The 18630-nt window shown below is 35.9% G+C and overlaps 1 protein-coding gene across 4 annotated transcripts in view; it reads right to left on the minus strand.

Moving 5' to 3' along the window:
• Window positions 1–53: 53 nt before the first annotated feature.
• C1H5orf34 (chromosome 1 C5orf34 homolog) overlaps window positions 54–18630 on the minus strand; it is a 33274-nt gene continuing 14697 nt past the window's right edge. For 3 of the 4 annotated variants that reach the window (XM_058719104.1, XM_058719097.1, XM_058719110.1), the window contains exons 7-13: window positions 15557–15648; window positions 14592–14661; window positions 12918–13088; window positions 12426–12520; window positions 10363–10461; window positions 5753–5793; window positions 1105–1481 (exon numbers count right to left, since the gene is read on the minus strand). In XM_058719104.1, coding sequence (XP_058575087.1) covers window positions 1288–1481; window positions 5753–5793; window positions 10363–10461; window positions 12426–12520; window positions 12918–13088; window positions 14592–14661; window positions 15557–15648 — 762 coding nt within the window. In that variant the 3' untranslated portion in view covers window positions 1105–1287. Of the gene's footprint in view, window positions 194–1104; window positions 1482–5752; window positions 5794–10362; window positions 10462–12425; window positions 12521–12917; window positions 13089–14591; window positions 14662–15556; window positions 15649–18630 lie in introns of those variants that run through there. The other variant, XM_058719119.1, reaches the window with a different exon arrangement.

Consider the following 18630-nt stretch of genomic DNA (forward strand, 5'->3'; position numbering starts at 1 on the left):
ATACACAATTTAACTCACATAGTTTAAAAGCTAATCAAAAAGAACACATTAACCACAATATGGGGTGCTTTTAGTCATGATAAGGACAATTTGTCTCAATTGTAGTAACAATTTCACATTGCCCTTATGGCAGCATTGTACATCTTATACTCCAGGCTTTCTAGAGCTACAGAAGAACAACATGGAAGGCTTCCTGCAACCAAAACAAAGAGAAAGGGTTAGTTCTTTTCTGGGCAGTCAGCCTACAGCCCGAAGGCACTGATTCATTTCTACAATACATACTGAATTCTCTGTGTGCTGAACACCATGTTTAGTAACAGGCTATAGAATGACTTTATGGAGCTCAAGTTCTAGCGAAGGATCTAGACTACAAAGAAACAAAAGTTGTACAACTACAGTATGTGCTATAAAGGAAATAACTAGGGTGATGTAATAGAGACTAATGGGGGAGGCCCTTATGAAGAAGTAATAATTGGTGCTGAGATTTAAAGGTGGCAAGGAGCCCAGAGAGAAGCTATCAAGAGAACACTGTGCCCATTCAAGTCACTGACATTATCACTCCTAATCTATGCTCTACTTCATTTCCTTTTTCTCCTTGTTTCCTGTGTTTTTTCTTCCATGTCAAGAAGCTGGTCTTTTCTAGAAATCAGAAGTTAATCAGAATATTTTTGCTATATTTGTCAAATCTTGAAGTCTCTTTAGTGTGTGGTTTTGTTATTTCCCAATTGGCAAGGTTCTAATAAACAGCACTTTTGATGAGCTCATTTTAGTTGCACACACTTGTATAGCATCAGTTTTTTTCAGATGTTCAAAAGAAATTAATAAGCCAATTCAGATAAAATTGGTCTTTGATGAAGTGCTCAATTCTTAGCTTGAAGCAATATTGCCTGTATGATTTAAAGATCTAATTCTCTGGGCAGTTCTGTTGAAAAATATTTGGAGACACCAAAGAGCAAATGACCAAATGCACAAAATTCTGCATATTTAAAAAGGAAAAAAAAAAAAAACAACCTTGAGGATTAATAGTAAATGCTCCGCAAGATAAAACAGTAACAACTATGATTTTATAAATTTTTTTCATAAATATGAAATAATTGTTCAAAATTCTAAAATATTTCTTTATTAATAAGGTACATTATAAATATATATCTTAAAATTTACAAGTTAGGTAACCCCCAAAGTTAACTGTCATTTTTTCATATAATCATTGCACAGAAGTAATATATGTAATTTCTTGGCTTACTAGTAATACTAGTCACTTGAAACAACATTCTTAAGGTTTGTGATTCACTTTTTAGAATTTAATAGAAGACAGTCAATATCTTGAAGGATTTCAGAGGTTTTTTTCAATGCCACTGATACTCTCTTTTCATTAACTTCTTCCAGCAAGGTTTCTGAAGGTTTTGGTTCATAAGGATCAGATGACCGTTCATTTTCTTTGTTGGAAATCTGGTTTAGGATACCACTATTCTCCAGTAACACTAAGTTGCTTAGTTAAGGAGTTTTTTCCCCACATTTTTCATTATATAAGTACTTTTAATTTCAGAAAGCCTGGTCTTCATATTAAAATATTATTTCTCTGTTAGGAAGGTCTCTTAGATTCATAATAGATTTGGTACTTTAGAACTTATCAAGTCTACCCCTTATTGATAAAGAAACTAGTTAGAGTAGAAGAGAAGAAGAAAGGAAAGAGTAGGTATGTGTGTGTATTTGGATGGAAATTTGGTGATAGGAGATGAAAAGAATTAAAATCTCAACATTCCTTTAAGTGAAGAAGTGATATGGGACTAAAAGAACAAAAGAGTGACAGGAATATAAATAATCTATGTGTTGTATTTTTTAATTTAAAAAAGATCTAGAATGAAAAGAAACCTGTCCTCTGTTGCAGAGCTACTTTATTATTTGAATAGGATTACAGAAAAATCATTAGATAAATTTAAATGAATGAGGTGGGAACTTACAGAACAAAAAGTTTCTTAAGAAAATGAGCCCAGTTATATGTCAACAAATTGGACAACCTAGAAGAAACAGATAAATTCCTAGAAACAGACAACCTACCAAGACTGAATCATGAAAGAGAGAATCTGAATAGATCAATCACTAATAAGGAGGTTGAATCAGTAATCCAGAACCTCCAAATAAATAAGAGCTCAGGGCCAGATGGTTTCACTGGTGAATTCCTCCAAGCACTGAAAAAGAATTAATACCAATCCTTCTCAAACTCTTCCAAAAAACAGAAGTGGAGGGAGTATGTCCAAACTCAAATCTTTAAGTCCAGCATTACCCTGACAACCAAAACCAGACAAGAACACTGGTCAGAAAAAATTATCGGGGTGCCTGGCTGGCTCAGTCAGAAGAGTATATGACTCTTCATCTCAGGGTCACAGATTCAAGCCCCATATTGGGTGAAGAGATTGCTTTTGAATAAATAAATAAATGAAGAAATAAATAAATGTTAAAAAAATTATAGGCCAATATTCCTGATGAATATAAATGCAAAAAAAATCCTCAAAAGATTAGCAAATGGAATCAACAATACCTTAAAATGATCATACACCATAATCAACTGAGATTTATTCCAGAAATGCATGGATGTTTCAACATATGAAAATCAGTCAATGTGATACACCACATTAACAAAATGAAGGATAAAAATTACCTGATTATCTCAATAGATGTAGAAAAACTGTCAACAAACTGGGTATAGAAGGAATGTACCTCATGATAATAAAGGTCACATATGACTAGCCCACAGCTAACATCATACTCAATGGTGAAAAACTGAAAGCTTTTCCTCTAAGATCAGGAATAAGACAAGGATGCCCACTCTTGCCAGTGTTATTCAACATAATGTCCTAGCCAGAGCAATTAGGCAAAAAAGAAAAGGAATTCAAGTCACAAAAAGTAAAACTGTTTCTATTTGCAGATGATATGATATTATATATAGAAGATCCTAAAGACTCCACCAAAAACTGTTAGAACCAAGAAATTCAGTAACGTTTCATGATCAATGTACAAAAAAATCAATTAAATACGCTAATAACAAACTATCAGAAATTAAGAAAACAATCCCATTTATAATTATATCAAAAAGAATAAAATGCCTAGGAATATATTTAAGCAAGAAAGTGAAAGATCTATATGCTAAGACATTCATGATGGAAACTGAAGAAGACACAAATAAATGGAAAGCTATTTTGTACTCCTAAATTGGAAGAATTAATATTGTTAAAATGTCCATGCCACCCAAAACAATGTACAAATACAATTCAATCTCTATCAAATTCCAATAGCATTTTTCAAAGAAACATAATAAACAATCCTAAAATTTGCACAGAACCACAAAAGAACCCAAAGAGCCAAATCTTAAGAACAAAGCTGGAGGCATAATGCTTCCTGATCTCAAACTATATTACAAAGTTATAGTAATCAAAACAGTATAGCATGGGGATAAGGATAGACACATAGATCAATGGAACAGAATAGAGAGCCCAGAAATAAACCCACGTAATACATGGTCAATTAATTTACAACCAAGAAGCCAAGAATATACAATGGGGGAAAAGATGGTCTCTTCAATAAATGGTGCTGGCAAAACTGGACCCTTATCTTACACCCTACACAAATATCAACTCAAAATGGGCTGAAAACTTGAATATAAGACCTGAAACCATAAAACCCCTAGAAGAAACCATGGGGTAAGGTCCTTGACATCAGTCTTGGCAGTGATTTTTTTGGATTTGATAACAAAGCAAAGGCAACAAAAGCAAAAATAAACAAATGGAAGTACATCAAACTTAAAAGCTTCTGCACAGCAAAGGGCACCATCAACAAAATGCAAAGACAATCTATGAAATCAGAGGATGTATTTGCAAATCATATATTTGATAAGAGGTTAATATCCAAAATACATAAAGAGCTCATACAACTAAATAGCAAAAAGAAAAAACTGATAAAAAAATGGGCAGAGAAACTGAATAGATATTTTTTCAAAGACATACAAATGGTCAATAGGTATATGGAAAAGTGCTCAACGTCACAAATTATCAGGGAAATGCAAATCAAAACCACAGTGAGGTCTCACCTCATATGCATTTGAATGGCTATCCTCAAAAAGACAATAGTTAACAAGTGCTGGTAAGGATGTGGAGAAAAGAGAACCCTTGTGTACCTTGGTGCCAATGTAAATTGGTGTAGACACTATGGAAAACAGTATGGAAGCTCCTCAAAAAATTAAAAAAAGAACTATCATACCATTCAGCAATTCAAATTCTGCAGATATATCCAAAGGAAATGACATCAGGATCTCAAAGGGATATCTGCATTCCCATGTTCATTGCAGCATTATTCACAATAGCCAAGATATGGAAACAAACCAAGTGTCCAGTAACAAACGAACGGATAAAGAAGATATGGTATAGGGGCACCTGGGCAGCTCAGTCGGTTAAGCGTCCGACTTCAGCTCAGGTCATGATCTCACTACTTGGGAGTTCAAGCCCCGCATTGGGCTCTGTGCTGACAGCTCAGAGCTTGGAGTCTGCTTCAGATTTTGTCTCCGTCTCTCTGCCCCTTCCCTGTTCATGTGTCTCTCTCTCTCCTTTCTCTAATATAAAATAAAAAATTAAAAAAAAAAAAGAGAGAGAGATGGTAGATGTATACAATGGAATACTACTCAGCCATGAGAAATAAGGAAATCCTGCCATTTAAAACACAGGATTCTGAGGGTATTATGCTAAGTGAAATAAGCCAGACAGAAACACAAATACTGCAGTGTCATTTATATGTGGAATTTTTTTAAAAAGTCAAACTGATAGAAACAGTAAAAATGGTTTCCAGGGGGTGGGGGTGGATAAAATAGAGATTGGTAAAAGACAAACTTCCAGCTCTAAATTGTATAAGGTCTGAGGATATAATGTATAACATGGTGACTATAGTAGATAACCTTGTGTTGTATGGTTGAGGTTTGCTAGAAGAATGGAACTCAGAGGTTCTTACCAAAAAAAGGGTGGGGAGAGGAAGGAATAGATATAGGGCATATAGATATAGATATGTGAGGTGACATGGGTGTTCATTATTAACAAGACAGGGTAATCCTTTCACAATATGTGTGTGTCAAGTCACCACAACGTACACCTTAAATCTTACAATTTTGTCAGTTATACCTCAATAAAGCAGAAATTAAAAATAAAAGAATTTTTAATAATAAATATCCTAAGAATAAAGAAAGAAAAAGTCAGACATAGGTCTGTTATAATTTAGAATATAATTATGTAAGTGAAAAAGTCTCCATAGGAGACCTTAACCCTAGTTCACTGTCCCCTGCCCTATTTAAACTCACTCAAAAGTATAAATGTTGACATGATATACCTTCTATAGACAAGATATATCTTTGTTTTTTAAGTTTATTTATTTATTTTGAGAGACAGAGGGTGAGCAGGGGAGGGTCAGAGAGAGAGAGAGAGAGAGAGAGAATCTCAAGCAGGCTCTGCAGGGTCAGCACACAGCCTGACATGGGGCTTGAACTCATGAAACTGTGAGATCATAACCTGAGCTGAAAATAGTTGAATGCTTAACCAACTGACCCACCCTGGTGCCCCTAGACAAGATATATCTTAAATTACCATCTTAAATGTTATTCAGTAAAGCTCCAGAATATATAAGTATGGATTAATATAAAGTACAGAATCATGAATTAAGCCTAGAACCTAAAGGGAGTAATTATACAGGACAGTACATTCTGTTTAAAGGATACAGTTAAACTTCTTTATCTTTTCAAGTTCAGAGGCCACAGACCTGTGCAAAAAGAAAAAAAAAAAGTAAGTTAATGATAGTTGTCTGAATCTTTTATATCCACAATATTTCAAGTAAGCATACTTGATTTTTTTTTTCATAAAGTTTTGAATTTTAGAAAGAAGTGCCCAGAAGTTAAGAATTCTCTTTATATGGGTGCCTGTCTGGTTCAGCCAGTAGAGCATATGAATTCTCTCTATATTGGCTTTATTTAGTAACAAATCAACTTGATTCAACTGATAGCTATTGAGTACTTTTAAATTAAAAAAATTTTTTTGAATGTTTATTTATTTTTGAGAGAGAGAGAGAGAGAGAGAGAGAGACAGAGCATGAGTGGGGGAGGGGCAGAGAGAGAGAGGAAGACACAGAATCCGAAGCAGGCTCCAGGCTCCGAGCCGTCAGCACAGAGCCTGATGCAGGGCACGAACTCACGAGCCATGAGATCATGACCCGAGCCCAAGTCGTACACTCAATTGACTGAGCCACCTAGGCTCCCTGCTATTGAGTGCTTTTAATGAATAATGTAAGTGAATAGAGGTCCTCACCTCAAGGACTTTTGAATCAGGTATTGATGTTTGAAGGTAACAGGCATTCCTGCCACAACTTAAAAACAATTTTTTTTTTTGATGTTTTATTTATTTTTGAGAGAGAGAGACAGAGTATGAGCGGGGGAGGGGCAGAGAGAGAGGGAGACATAGAGTCTGAAGCAGGCTCCAGGCTCTGAGCTGTCAGCACAGAACCCGACACGGGGCTCGAACTTGTGAAATATGAGATCATGACCTGAGCTGAAGTCGAATGCTTAACCAACTGAGCCACCCAGATGCCCCAACTTTTTTTTATATAACTATTTTTTTCTATTTATTTGAAGTTTTTTTATATAACTATTTTTTCTATTTGAAGTACAATAAAAAAAAAAATGCTACACTCTGGAAATTCAGTGGCACAGGTACATGGCCATAACTTGAGAGACATTATAAAGTTAAAAAAAAAAAAAAAGGAAATAAAAAGAAAAAAAACTCTCATATGAAACTGCACTATTACATACTTTTATCTGCCCAAACAGATAATTTGCAAATATTAGGTCAATAAACTGTATAACATCCATAAAAAGGTAGCTTTCTTACTGAAATGCAAGAATTTAAAAGATTGGTAATCGAGGGGTGCCTGGGTGGCTCAGTCGGTTAGGCTCAGGTCATGATCTCATAGTTCATGAGTTCAAGCCCCCACATCGGGCTCCATGCTGACAGCTCAGAGCCTGGAGCCTGCCTCAATTTTGCGTCTCCCTCTCTCTCTGCCCCTTCCCCCATGCTCGCTTGCTCTCTCTCTCAAAAAAAACATTAAAAAAATTTTTTTTTAAAGATTGATATCTAAACAAGAAAAGACAAAAACAAACTGGAATGAAAATCTAGATATCACATCTAAAATCGGGGCTTTCTGTTGGAGACTTCCTACTCTTCTCTCCCTCGGCCATATCCTGCTGGAGTTCCAGGCCCCACTCCTCTGTCCACCTATCTACCCACAGATCCCGCCTGCTACAACTTTTTTAATACTCACCTGGTATACCCTCTTCTTTCCTCCTCCAAGTTTAGTCAAAGTTAAAAACCTACTAAAATCCTATCACTTCTCTGAAAGAAGTGTTCTCTCCTTCCTTGAATTTCTATAGCACTGTTAACTAATCATATACTCATTGTAATCTCTTGAACTCTTTAACCTTCTGATTTTCATACCTAGATTGTCTTTTTCAGGAGAAAGGATTTTTTTCTTTTTCTTCTGTACTTTGCACATATAAGTAAGGCCTCATTTATATGGAACCCTTCAGAAACAGATGGTTTTGGGGGGCCAAGTTTTTACAGTTGAATTAGGTGTCAAAATGTAAGTATTTTCTATTAAGTTTCTTCTGGAATAGACTACTTACTCATTTCATTGTTTTCTTAAACACAGTATATTACATATTCTCTTCTCCTTGAATAGAAGGGTTAACATTATGAACATTAACTCTTACCATGTTCCACAGAAACAGACACTGGGACAAATGGTAATGGGTAGAGGGCAGAATCTCTGACGTGTGTATCCTTTCTCTTTTTCCTCATTAAGCTAGAATGAAATGTGAGCAGTGGCACACAACTAGAAAATAGGGTAACTTAACTAGCTCACTGTAAAATTAATGAAGACTTTAATATCTAAAACATCTCTCTATTCAAGTCACTAGAAAAGTCTTCACAGTTCATGGAACTTGTCTGCTTTACTGGCCTTACTATAGTGGAATGTATTCACCTCCTTGTCAATTTGTACTCTTTCGTTGTACTCTCGTCTATGGATGAAGGATGAAAGAGATCTTTCAACATTTTAAGCATCTGTGGTAAAGACTTCGATATGACTTATTCCAAGGCCTGCTAATTATTCATCACTGAAAAACATCTTTTTTTTCCACATACGACATTTTTCTGGCTGTAAGCAACAATACAAACTACCTTTAGTGCTGTTGCTCATATGATGACCCAACTTCTTATGAACTCTCTTCTGTACTATTTTTGACTAGCATCCCTATTAAGAAGTTGAATCAGTAAATAAATAATAGAAGGTGAGCTGGAAAAAAAATACTGAAATACAATTTAGGTAGCTATCGATTGTGCAGTCATTTCTCTTCCTTCAACCTTCTCTGACAAGAAAACAAATCAGAGTGGAGATGTGTTAGGCTTTGCAAGGGAAATGGAGCTATTGTAAGCGACTGCGACTGGACTGCGTCTCCTCTCCCTACTCTTCCTCAATTCCTTTGTCTTTCTGCTGCTCCTTTTTGCTTCCACCCGTGGCTGCTCTCACCAATATGCACTTCTCTCATGCCCTCACTTTTTAGTTGTCTTTACAGTTATCCTCTTCAAAGTCTTCATGTAAAAAGGCTAGCATCTTACAAACTTTGTCAGCTGAGCAATGAAGTGACCAATTTTATCGTCATACATAATTTCCCTTTCATCCCAACTATGTTTTTTGCTAGCTACTCGGGCAATTTTTCTGCTCCCAAACAGACTGTAGCTGAAGAATGGAGGATCTGGAAAGCTGAACCCTTAGGATACCTAACATATTCAAATAACATCTACTGATTTGATTTCGACCTCTTTCTCTAAGTCACTTAGGAAAAGGTGTTGAGAATTAGGCTTAATGTTTGTATTTTTTCACCATGCTATGCTAAGACACCTTGCAAACCACTTTAAAGCTTCCTAAATTGTTCCTGGTATCCCTCTTTTCCAATACAGGTTTCTTCCACTATCCAATGGTAGAGTGTTCTATGAAAACTTTCATAAACTTAAATGGCACAAAGTGAAAAAACAATTGCCATTCATTTTTATGGAAAATGTTTTGATCATTCCCACACCCAAAACATAACCTCTCAAGGCTTTTTCTGACACCTAAGGATCCATCTTGCTAATGGATGCACAAAATAAACTGGGATAAAGCACAAAGGCTCACAGACACAGTTCAAAGCTATGGCAGACTGAAGCTGAGATGCGGGAGTGTAGTTCTCAGGTAAGGAGCTCAGAGCTACCATGCTCCCTGCTGGGGGTGCAAGCTGCCTCCGTGTAAGAGCTCGCTGCTAAACAAATGCAGAATGCTATTTTCACTTTTTGCCTTTTTCCTTGAAAGCGAAAATACTTCTCGAATTTTTTTTGGTTAGCAAAGACAGGAACATACTCCCAAGTACTAACCAGGCCCAACACTGCTTAGCTTTCGAGGCCAGACAAGATCAGGCACATCCAGGGTGGTATGGCTGTAGAAAAATGGGGACATGCTAATGTAGGTCTTTCATGTAAGTGAAGCGGCATAGTGCAAACTTCCAAAAAGTAGGGGATACCTGTATATTCAGAGTATGTTCTCAGTGATACTAACCTTCCTAAGGGCCTTTCTTCCTGTCATTTTTTCCACCTAGGAACTCGTAATTCCATCAAGTGTGAGCTTTTCTATTGATCACAAGATCTATTCTTATTCTTCAAAACCCACAATACACCCTAACAGATAGCATCTGCTCCATAAAAACATTTTTTCACTGTCTCCACAGGACAAAATATACTTTTTACCTCTACCCTTGCTCCCTCCCTAAAATATCTTATTCATTTCCCTAAATATTCCTTTGAAGCCCAGTTCTAGTCCCCTTGCACACTGAAGGGCACGTAGGATGGACTAAAATACTTTATTTGTTGATTTGCCAGTTGATTTGGGGGAGGTAATTAATATGATAAAAATGATTTCAAAATCAATTTTTTCTGAAAGTTAGTCAACATTTTACTTCTTTTAATATTGCTAAAATTTTAAAAAGTCTCCTTTAAATTTTTCCCTAAAGTTTTCAGGATGAATTTATCATATAAAAAGAATCACCCATTTTGGTAAGAAGTTTTCAATGCAGTTTTCTGAACTTCAGATAAAATAAAATACGATGTAATGTAATAAATTGAATATCTGATTAAAGATAAATTATTTTCAAGCTTAAGCTATCAGAAAAGAGTCTCAGAGCTTAGCATTTGACATTTTTAATTTTTGTGACTCTTTTACACAGATAAAGTTTAAAAGAAATATAAATACCAATTTTCTTCAAGAATAGAAGATGAAGAATGTGTGGGCATCTCTCTCTGATTAGTCTGGGTCAGGCTTCTGCACCATGATATGACTGCTGTCACATATCTAGATTGAAAACATTAAAATAAATATTTGAAAAATGAAGTTGTATAGTATTTTTAAAAACATTTTTTAAAAAGGAAAAATCATTAAGACAACTTGGGGAAAAATGATAAAGAAAAAAATTCCAAAGTGAGGCATTTACTGGTAAATTTTTTGTGTCTTTTTCAAAGCAAATGGAAAAGTTAAGTTTTTTTCATTATTCATCAAGAATAAAATGATTTAGGGGCGCCTGGGTGGCGCAGTCGGTTAAGCGTCCGACTTCAGCCAGGTCACGATCTCGCGGTCCGTGAGTTCGAGCCCCGCGTCAGGCTCTGGGCTGATGGCTCGGAGCCTGGAGCCTGTTTCCGATTCTGTGTCTCCCTCTCTCTCTGCCCCTCCCCCGTTCATGCTCTGTCTCTCTCTGTCCCAAAAATAAATAAAAAATGTTGAAAAAAAAAAAATTTAAAAAAAAAAAAAAAAGAATAAAATGATTTACTCATATTCATGATTAGTAAAGATGTTTCTATAAGTTCTTTTTTAAAATTAATTTATTTTTGAGAGAGAGAGAGAGAGAGAGAGAGAGAGAGAACGAACATGAGCAGGGATGGGGCAGAGAGAGAGAGAAAGAGAAATAATCCCAAGCAGGCTTTGCACTGTCAGCACAGAGCCCAACACAGGGCTCGATCTCACCAACCATGAGATCATGACCTGAGCTGAAATCAAGAGCCGGATACTTAACAGCCTGAGCCACCCAGGTGCCCCAATAAAGACAGGCTTTAAAAATCATAACAAAGCAATACTTGGATTTCATTCAAAATTCAAATTCAAATGTCTAAATTCTCCAAAGTGAAATAAATTTCATTATGTTTTATAATGAAAATGTCTTTACACATTAAGACTAAGTGAGCATTTGCTTTCTAAAATTTAAACCAGAACACAGCCATTAATTCCCACACATATACACAAATGTATAATTATATATAATTCATTCAGTATACAAAACAAGTATCAAGTTCAATAAAACAAATGATCTCAAGTGATGGCCTGAAACAAATAGTAATGTTTGTCAAAGACACTGCATTTTTTCTTATTTATTTATTTATTTATTTATTTATTTATTTATTTATTTATGTTGAGAGAGAGAGAGAGAGAGAGAGAGAGAGAGAGAAAGAATGAATATGAGTGGGGAAAGGGCTGAGAGAGACGGGCAGAGAAAGGACCCCAAGCAGGCTCCATGCCATCAGTGCACAGCCCGATGCAGGGCTCAATCTCACAAACTGTGAGATCAGGCATGACCTGAACCGAGATCAAGAGTCAGCCCCTTACCTGACTGAGCCACCCAGATGCTCTGTATTTTTGAGGCAAATTATTCAAACTAGCAATGAATGTTGGAGCATTTACACCAAAATGCAATAAATCCCAACAGGAAAATAAATTCATGAGGTAAAAAAGCAATTCTTTCATGAACATTCTCAAATACAATCACTAACATGCCGAGAACATCACAAGTAGACTGATTACAACAAATTACATAAAACCAAAAGAGAAAAAGCATGTTCATAAAAATGGATTTTAAGAATCTTCTCCATCTTAAGAAAAAGCATCACTGAATTAATTTTATTCCACGTCACAGAAATATACATAACTTTAGTTATTTGTGCAAACCTTATTTCAAAAGGTTAGGGGATTAATTAATCGGTTAACACAACTGACCACAGTCCAACTTCCACAGCAAGACCAGTGTATCGAAAATACTCATTTTGAAAAACCACTTGAATACAAATGGAAATGATTAAAAATGATCTGATTTATTTAGTTATGCAAGATGCCAATACTTCTGTAAACTCTGAAATCTGCTGAAATGATACATGCACAATATCTACCTGAAAAAACTAAAAATATAACATTTAAATAGGTTTATATGCTTCCCCTCTGTCAGAAAACTGTTTACCATCATAAAAATAGTTTTTAAAACTGCTTTTCAGTACCTTTCATATGGTCCAGGGTGTTCAATCTGAATTAACTGATCTTTCCCATCAGGAAAAGTTAACTTACACCAAGCTAAGTTGAGACCTTGATTTACCTTAAGCAGAAAAGAGGGAAAAACAAGTTTTATCGTTCTAAAACTGAGACAAAACTCACAACAAAAGCCTCTTTTACATTATCAATTTAAAAAATATGTAGATGAATCATTAAAACTTTATTTTGACTAATTTAAAGATTATATTTTACATGGATTATGGGTATTGTTTAACCACCACTCTGGTCCTTCTCTATATAATCAGTTGCCTTTATAAAAATGATTATTTGTTACACCTTTCTGATTTTTGCTAGGAAATCCAATGAGATCACTAAAGCCTCTTGACAGATTTTACATCTCAAAAAATAAAATTTGAGATAGTGTGGTACTTGATTTTCTTTGTTCTATTTCCACTGATAGAAACAATAAAAAAGTAGATTTCAGTATGAAATATAATCACCTGTCTTTTTTCAGTAAAAGAGCTGAAATTCCAATTTAGGGTTAGAGTAATGCCATTTAAAAAGAGAGCATGTACTTTGTCATCAGAGTATGCAAGAAATCTTCCCACACTGGGTATGAGCGATTCTCTCAAAAGTAAAGGCAGTATATTGCTATCATTTATCCCAGGTACCTAAAACCAAGTAAACAAAAACAGCAGGAAAGAGAGTTATCCATTGATAAGACTTAAATGATTAATAAACTCTGAGGCAACTTTATTCAGAAGTTGAATATTGTAGAATCCTTATATATATCTTCACTTTTCCAGAAGTGGATAGCCAAATTAGTCTATTACAAGCAGATTAAGTTCTAGTCTTTGAAAAATTCATGTTCTGAATTTTAGAACACAGACAAAACTTAGGAAGTACAGCAACATATAGGTTTATAATTAAATTAGTACAGATACAGAATTCAAAGTTTGAGAATCACTTCCTTTAAGTCCATGTTAAAGAAATTACTTTTACAGTTACAGAAATAGAGTAGAATACTGTACTATCATAGTTTATAATAACCACATTTTGACATACTTCAAATCTTATCAATTTCCCTGCCCTTCCCCCTCCACTGAGAAAAAAGAAACAAAACAAATTATAGGCAAAGTATAACATAAGAGCCAGATTTTGCAGTGTTTACCTAGTAAGTGGATATTTTTCTGAATAAACCAATATTAATGTTACAAAGAATTTCTCACATGACTTCAATGAAAGTAACTTGAACTTAGAGATATGTATGTAAACAATAAAACAATTTTAAAAATCTTGCTTTTAAAATAATTTTAATAGGGATGCTTGGGTGGCTCAGTCAGTTAAGTATCCGTCTTCAGCTCAGGTCATGATCTTGCAGTTTGTGAGTTCAAGCCCCGCATTGGGCTCTGTGCTGACAGCTCAGAGCCTGGAGCCTGCTTCAGATTGTGTCTCCCTCTCTCTCTCCCTGCCCCTCTACCACTCATGATCTGTCTCTCTCAAAAATAAATACACATTAAAAAAAATTAAAAAGAAAAAGGGGGAGGGATTCCTGAGTAGCTCAGCTGGTTGAGCATCTGACTCTTGATTGCAGCTCAGGTCATGGTCTCAAGGACATGAGACCTAGCCTGGCGCTGGGCTCCTGTGGTGTAGATAGGTGTACAGATAGGTGTAGAACCTATCTGAGATTCTGTCTCCCTCTCCCTATGCCTCTCTCCCACTCACATGAGTGCTCTCTCTCTCTTTCTCTCTCTCTCTCTCTCAAAAATAAATAAATAAATAAATAAATATATGTATATATATATATATGTGTATATGTGTGTGTATATATATACATATACGTGTATATATATATGTGTGTGTATATATATACATATACGTGTATATATATATACGTGTATATATATATATGTGTGTATATATATATATATATATATATATAATTTTGGAGCACCTGGGTGGCTCAGTCAGGTAAATGTCCCGACTTCAGCTCAGGTCATGATCTCACAGTTTGTGAGTACGAGCCCTGCATAGGGCTTTCTGCTATCAGTGCAGATCCCGCTTTGGACCTTCTGTCTCCTCTCTCTCTGCCCCTCCCCCGTGTGCATTTGCGTATGTACACACTTTCTCTCTCAAAAATAATAAATAAATAAATAATAATAATTTTAAGATACCATTTTCCAGCAGCATATACGATAGTTATGGCTTAAAGAAAGCCTTGTCTTCGCACAGTGCTGAAGAATTCTGTGAACATGAAAAATACTGCTTAAACATTTGCAAAGAATCACATTTTCCAATTCTAGCAATGCATTCTTACTGCTATACAACATGTTAGGCAAGTAATTCATTTCCACTAAAATACATTTGGAACTCCTTTCTTCCAGAAGTCCTTAATCCCCTAGAAGGTGATTGCTTCCCTTTGTGTTAATCTTACATAGGTTACTCCTCTCATTTTTAGTAATGAAATGACTCCAAATGGAGACAATTTTCAGGTGCTCCTTTCTAGGAGGTGATGGTTTCACAGCACCTGAAAGGTTTAGTGTAGTCTAAGAGTGCTGGGGAGGTGAATCAACTATCCATAAAAAATCAAATTACCAATTCTGTTCCTTCAAATCTACTCTGGAAGTTGCTTAGACATAAGTTTGCAAAAATTAATAATTTAATTCAGGAATACACTTTCATGCTTCTGACTGCCACAGATTAATTAGAATTTAAAAAAAAAACATATGAACCGAAGAACTGAACTGCACTTCATCTTCTGTATACTCTCAGAATCTTTATTACTCTGAGGATAATGAAGTATATGAAAATTTTAAATGTATCATCAAATCCTTAACTTGATTCCAAGACACCATAAGGATGCACTCACCCAGAGAACAGGCACTTACTTCCTAACTGTGCATGCTTGCTATATATGGATGCTTCTCCACATTTAGCTTTAAATTTCAAAGCCAGCAGTACTCTTACAATGATGTGATTACCTTATTTTGTGGATGAAGAGACCAGAAAAGCTGACAGATTTTACCAAAGACACATATTTCCACTGTACCTACCATTTCTTACTCTTACCCTAACCACTAGAAAATGTATCAGGGTTCTCAGACACAACACTTCAGTCAGGTGAATGTGAAAAACTTACCTGGTTGCCTGTTTAATTAGAGAACACACAGAGATCAGACTTCCTGGTCTATCAGGAGGAAGGTTATTTACTGAATAAGTTTTCTCTTCTTTCTGAAAATTAATTTAAAATATCTCAATAATAAATGTTGGCCATTATTATTTTTTCTTGAAATATGTATTTACATTGTGACAAGGCAAGCAGTTATTTTAACTTAACCAAAAGCCCATAATATTTTTAAAGGTATTTTATGCTTTTCCATTGTCCCATTTTTTTTAAGTCTAGCATTCCTTATGGATAGTTACAAAAGTTATATTCTAATACCCTATAACATACTGTCCAATTTAAGTTTTGGCTATATTTAAATTAATATAGCAACAGAACTAATTTTCCTACACATTAGCAGAAAACTTACAAGCCGCCTTTCCCCTTTAGATCAAAACAAAAACAGGGGCGTCTAAGTGGCTCAGTAGGTTAAGTGTCCAACTCTTGATTTTGGCTCAGGTCATGATCTCACATTTCATGAATTTGAGCCCCATGTTAAGCTCTGTGCTGATAGTGCAAAGCCTGGTTGGGATTCTCTCTCCCTCTCTCTATCTCTCTGCCCCTTCCCTGCTCTCGCTCTCTCAAAATAAATAAACTTTAAAAAACAAAAACACAATTGTAATTGAACAAATATACAATTTTGCCATATTTTATTAATGGAAGGACTATCGCTACAGTTTATAGAAGACAACATTATTTACAAGCTCAGCTTTCTGAATTAAAAAAAAAATTTGTTATTCCTTTTGAGTATCCTTTCTCAGACTTTTTTTTTTTTTTTTTTTTTTAAGCCTTTAAGGCTTGAGGGCTTGTACAGATCTAATTTGAACCACAAGAGAACATAGTCCCCATATATACTTTACCATCAGTGAGAGAAGACAGGCTTTGAAGACAAAGCTGGATTCAAATCACAGGTGCCTCTTACTAACTATAATGACGGGCAGGTTTACGCAACTTTTTGTAAACCTAAGTGCCTATAACCTGTGAAATGGGGATACTACCTACCATCTAGATTGTTTTGAGCATTAATGATGTAATACATACATAAAGCACCCAGGCCAGAATTCAGCATAGAGTAGTTACTCAAAAAATAGTCCCTCCTCTTTTATCCTGGACTATAGACTTGAATATCTAAATCTCTATGAGGCTTCTCCACTGAATATCACAAAGACATCTCAACTTCAACGTGTCAAAAATGGAATTACCTTCATTTCAAAATCTGCATTTTCTCCTTCTCTACTTCAGATCTACCTGTGGTGTGTTCTCTCTACCTGGATCTCAGCTCTCTCCTCCATCATCTTCCTTTGTCTAACTCCTGCGTTTCTTTGCTCTCAGGAAGCCATTACCCAGAATAGGTGAAATCCCCTACTTACGTCCACAAGCACCGCACCCACCACTCTTGCTTTTTGGTTTTCATCATAATTTCAATCTCATAGTTTTTTTATTAAGTGTCTGTCTTCCCTGCTAGAATGGGGCTTCATGAAGGTAGGGGCTGTATCTGTTCTTCTGACCTCTGTCTGAATCCCTAGCATTTGTTAGCAATGTGCCTTAGTACATGACAGGCACTCAAACTAATGCATTTTAACTATTTACATCTTTCTTCATTGGATACTGAGTTCCTTGAGAGTTCTTGTCTTTTCCACTACCCTATTTCAATTCTAAGATACTCAGTTTTCCTAATTTAGCCTCTTTGAAATCTGGATGCATCGTAAGAGTATCTTACTTTCAGGTAGGTGAGTTTGAGATATAAGAGAATTTAAATGTTTTATTGACACCTCCTGGTAAGATCAAAAGCAACCGTCATCAAAACAATTTAGACTTGATAAAATTTTGGTTTAACACAGAGCCTGGCACCACCACTCATTGATTTATTCAACAATTTGCCATCATTTTCAACCCCTTCCTCATCCCCAATATCCAGTCAGTCATCAGTTCTGTTTCCTTAATATTCGTGTCCATTCCTAGCTTTTCATTCTCATTACCACTGCCTGGTTCCTCATACTTTCTTCCCTGAACTGCTATCAATGTCCTCTAACTGGTCTACTATCTCTTTCCCACTCCAGTTTATCTTCCTCTGAAATGACCTAACAAAAATATGATGTCACTTCCGTATTTTAATCCTTCAGCACTTGTGCAAAAGCAGTATGGTTTCTCATGCCCCATTTATGAGCTGGCTCAACTTAGTGGTTTAGTCTCTTCCCTGGAAATTCCCCTCAATACTCTCTTTACAGCATTCTCTATCTATAGCATTTTCTTTTCCTTCAACACTCCATCCTTGCCCCAGGCTCTAGCCTCCAGTTAGGTGAGTTTATCTACCTGTTCTATGCTCTAGCAATAATACTGCGTTGAACAAGACAGTGCTTACTTCTAGAGTGGGTTAGCAAACAAACATTGATCAGTAAGAAAATGTCACATAGCACTAACTGCTATGAAGAAGAAAAGAGGAGGGTATCATGATAGTGTCAAAGGTAGCTCCTTTAATTTGGATAGTTGGGAGATGACATTTATTTGTTTTTAATGTTTTTATTCATTTTTGAAGGAGAGAGAGACAGAGCATGAGGAGGGGAGGAGCAGAGAGAGAGGGAGACATAGAATTTGAAGCAGGCTCCAGGCTCTAAGCTGTCAGCACAGAGCCCGATGCAGGGCTCGAACTCACGAACTGTGAGATCATGACCTGAGCCAAAGTCGGACTCTTAACCGACTGAGCCACCCAGGTGCCCCAGGAGATGACATTTAAATAGAAATTTTAATGATAGGAAGCCAGACATGCAAAGAGTTGGACAAGTAGTTCCCTCAGTGATATATTCCTCCAACCTTCATCCCTCTTTTGTATAACTCCTTTAAAAGTATAGGTCCTAGGGATACCTGGCTGGCTTAGTCGATACAGCATCCGACTCTTGATCTCAGGGTTGTGAGTCTGAAACCCACACAGGATGTAGATATTACTTAAAAAGGAAAGGAAAAGAAAATCTCCTAGCTCAGCCATTTCTTCCTGCAGTTGACTTTTCTCCAAAATTGGGTCAGGTGCCCCTCCCCTTATGTGGTCCCAAAGC

The sequence above is a fragment of the Neofelis nebulosa genome, chromosome 1 (assembly GCF_028018385.1).
Source record: "Neofelis nebulosa isolate mNeoNeb1 chromosome 1, mNeoNeb1.pri, whole genome shotgun sequence".
Classification (NCBI taxonomy): Eukaryota; Metazoa; Chordata; class Mammalia; order Carnivora; family Felidae; genus Neofelis; species Neofelis nebulosa.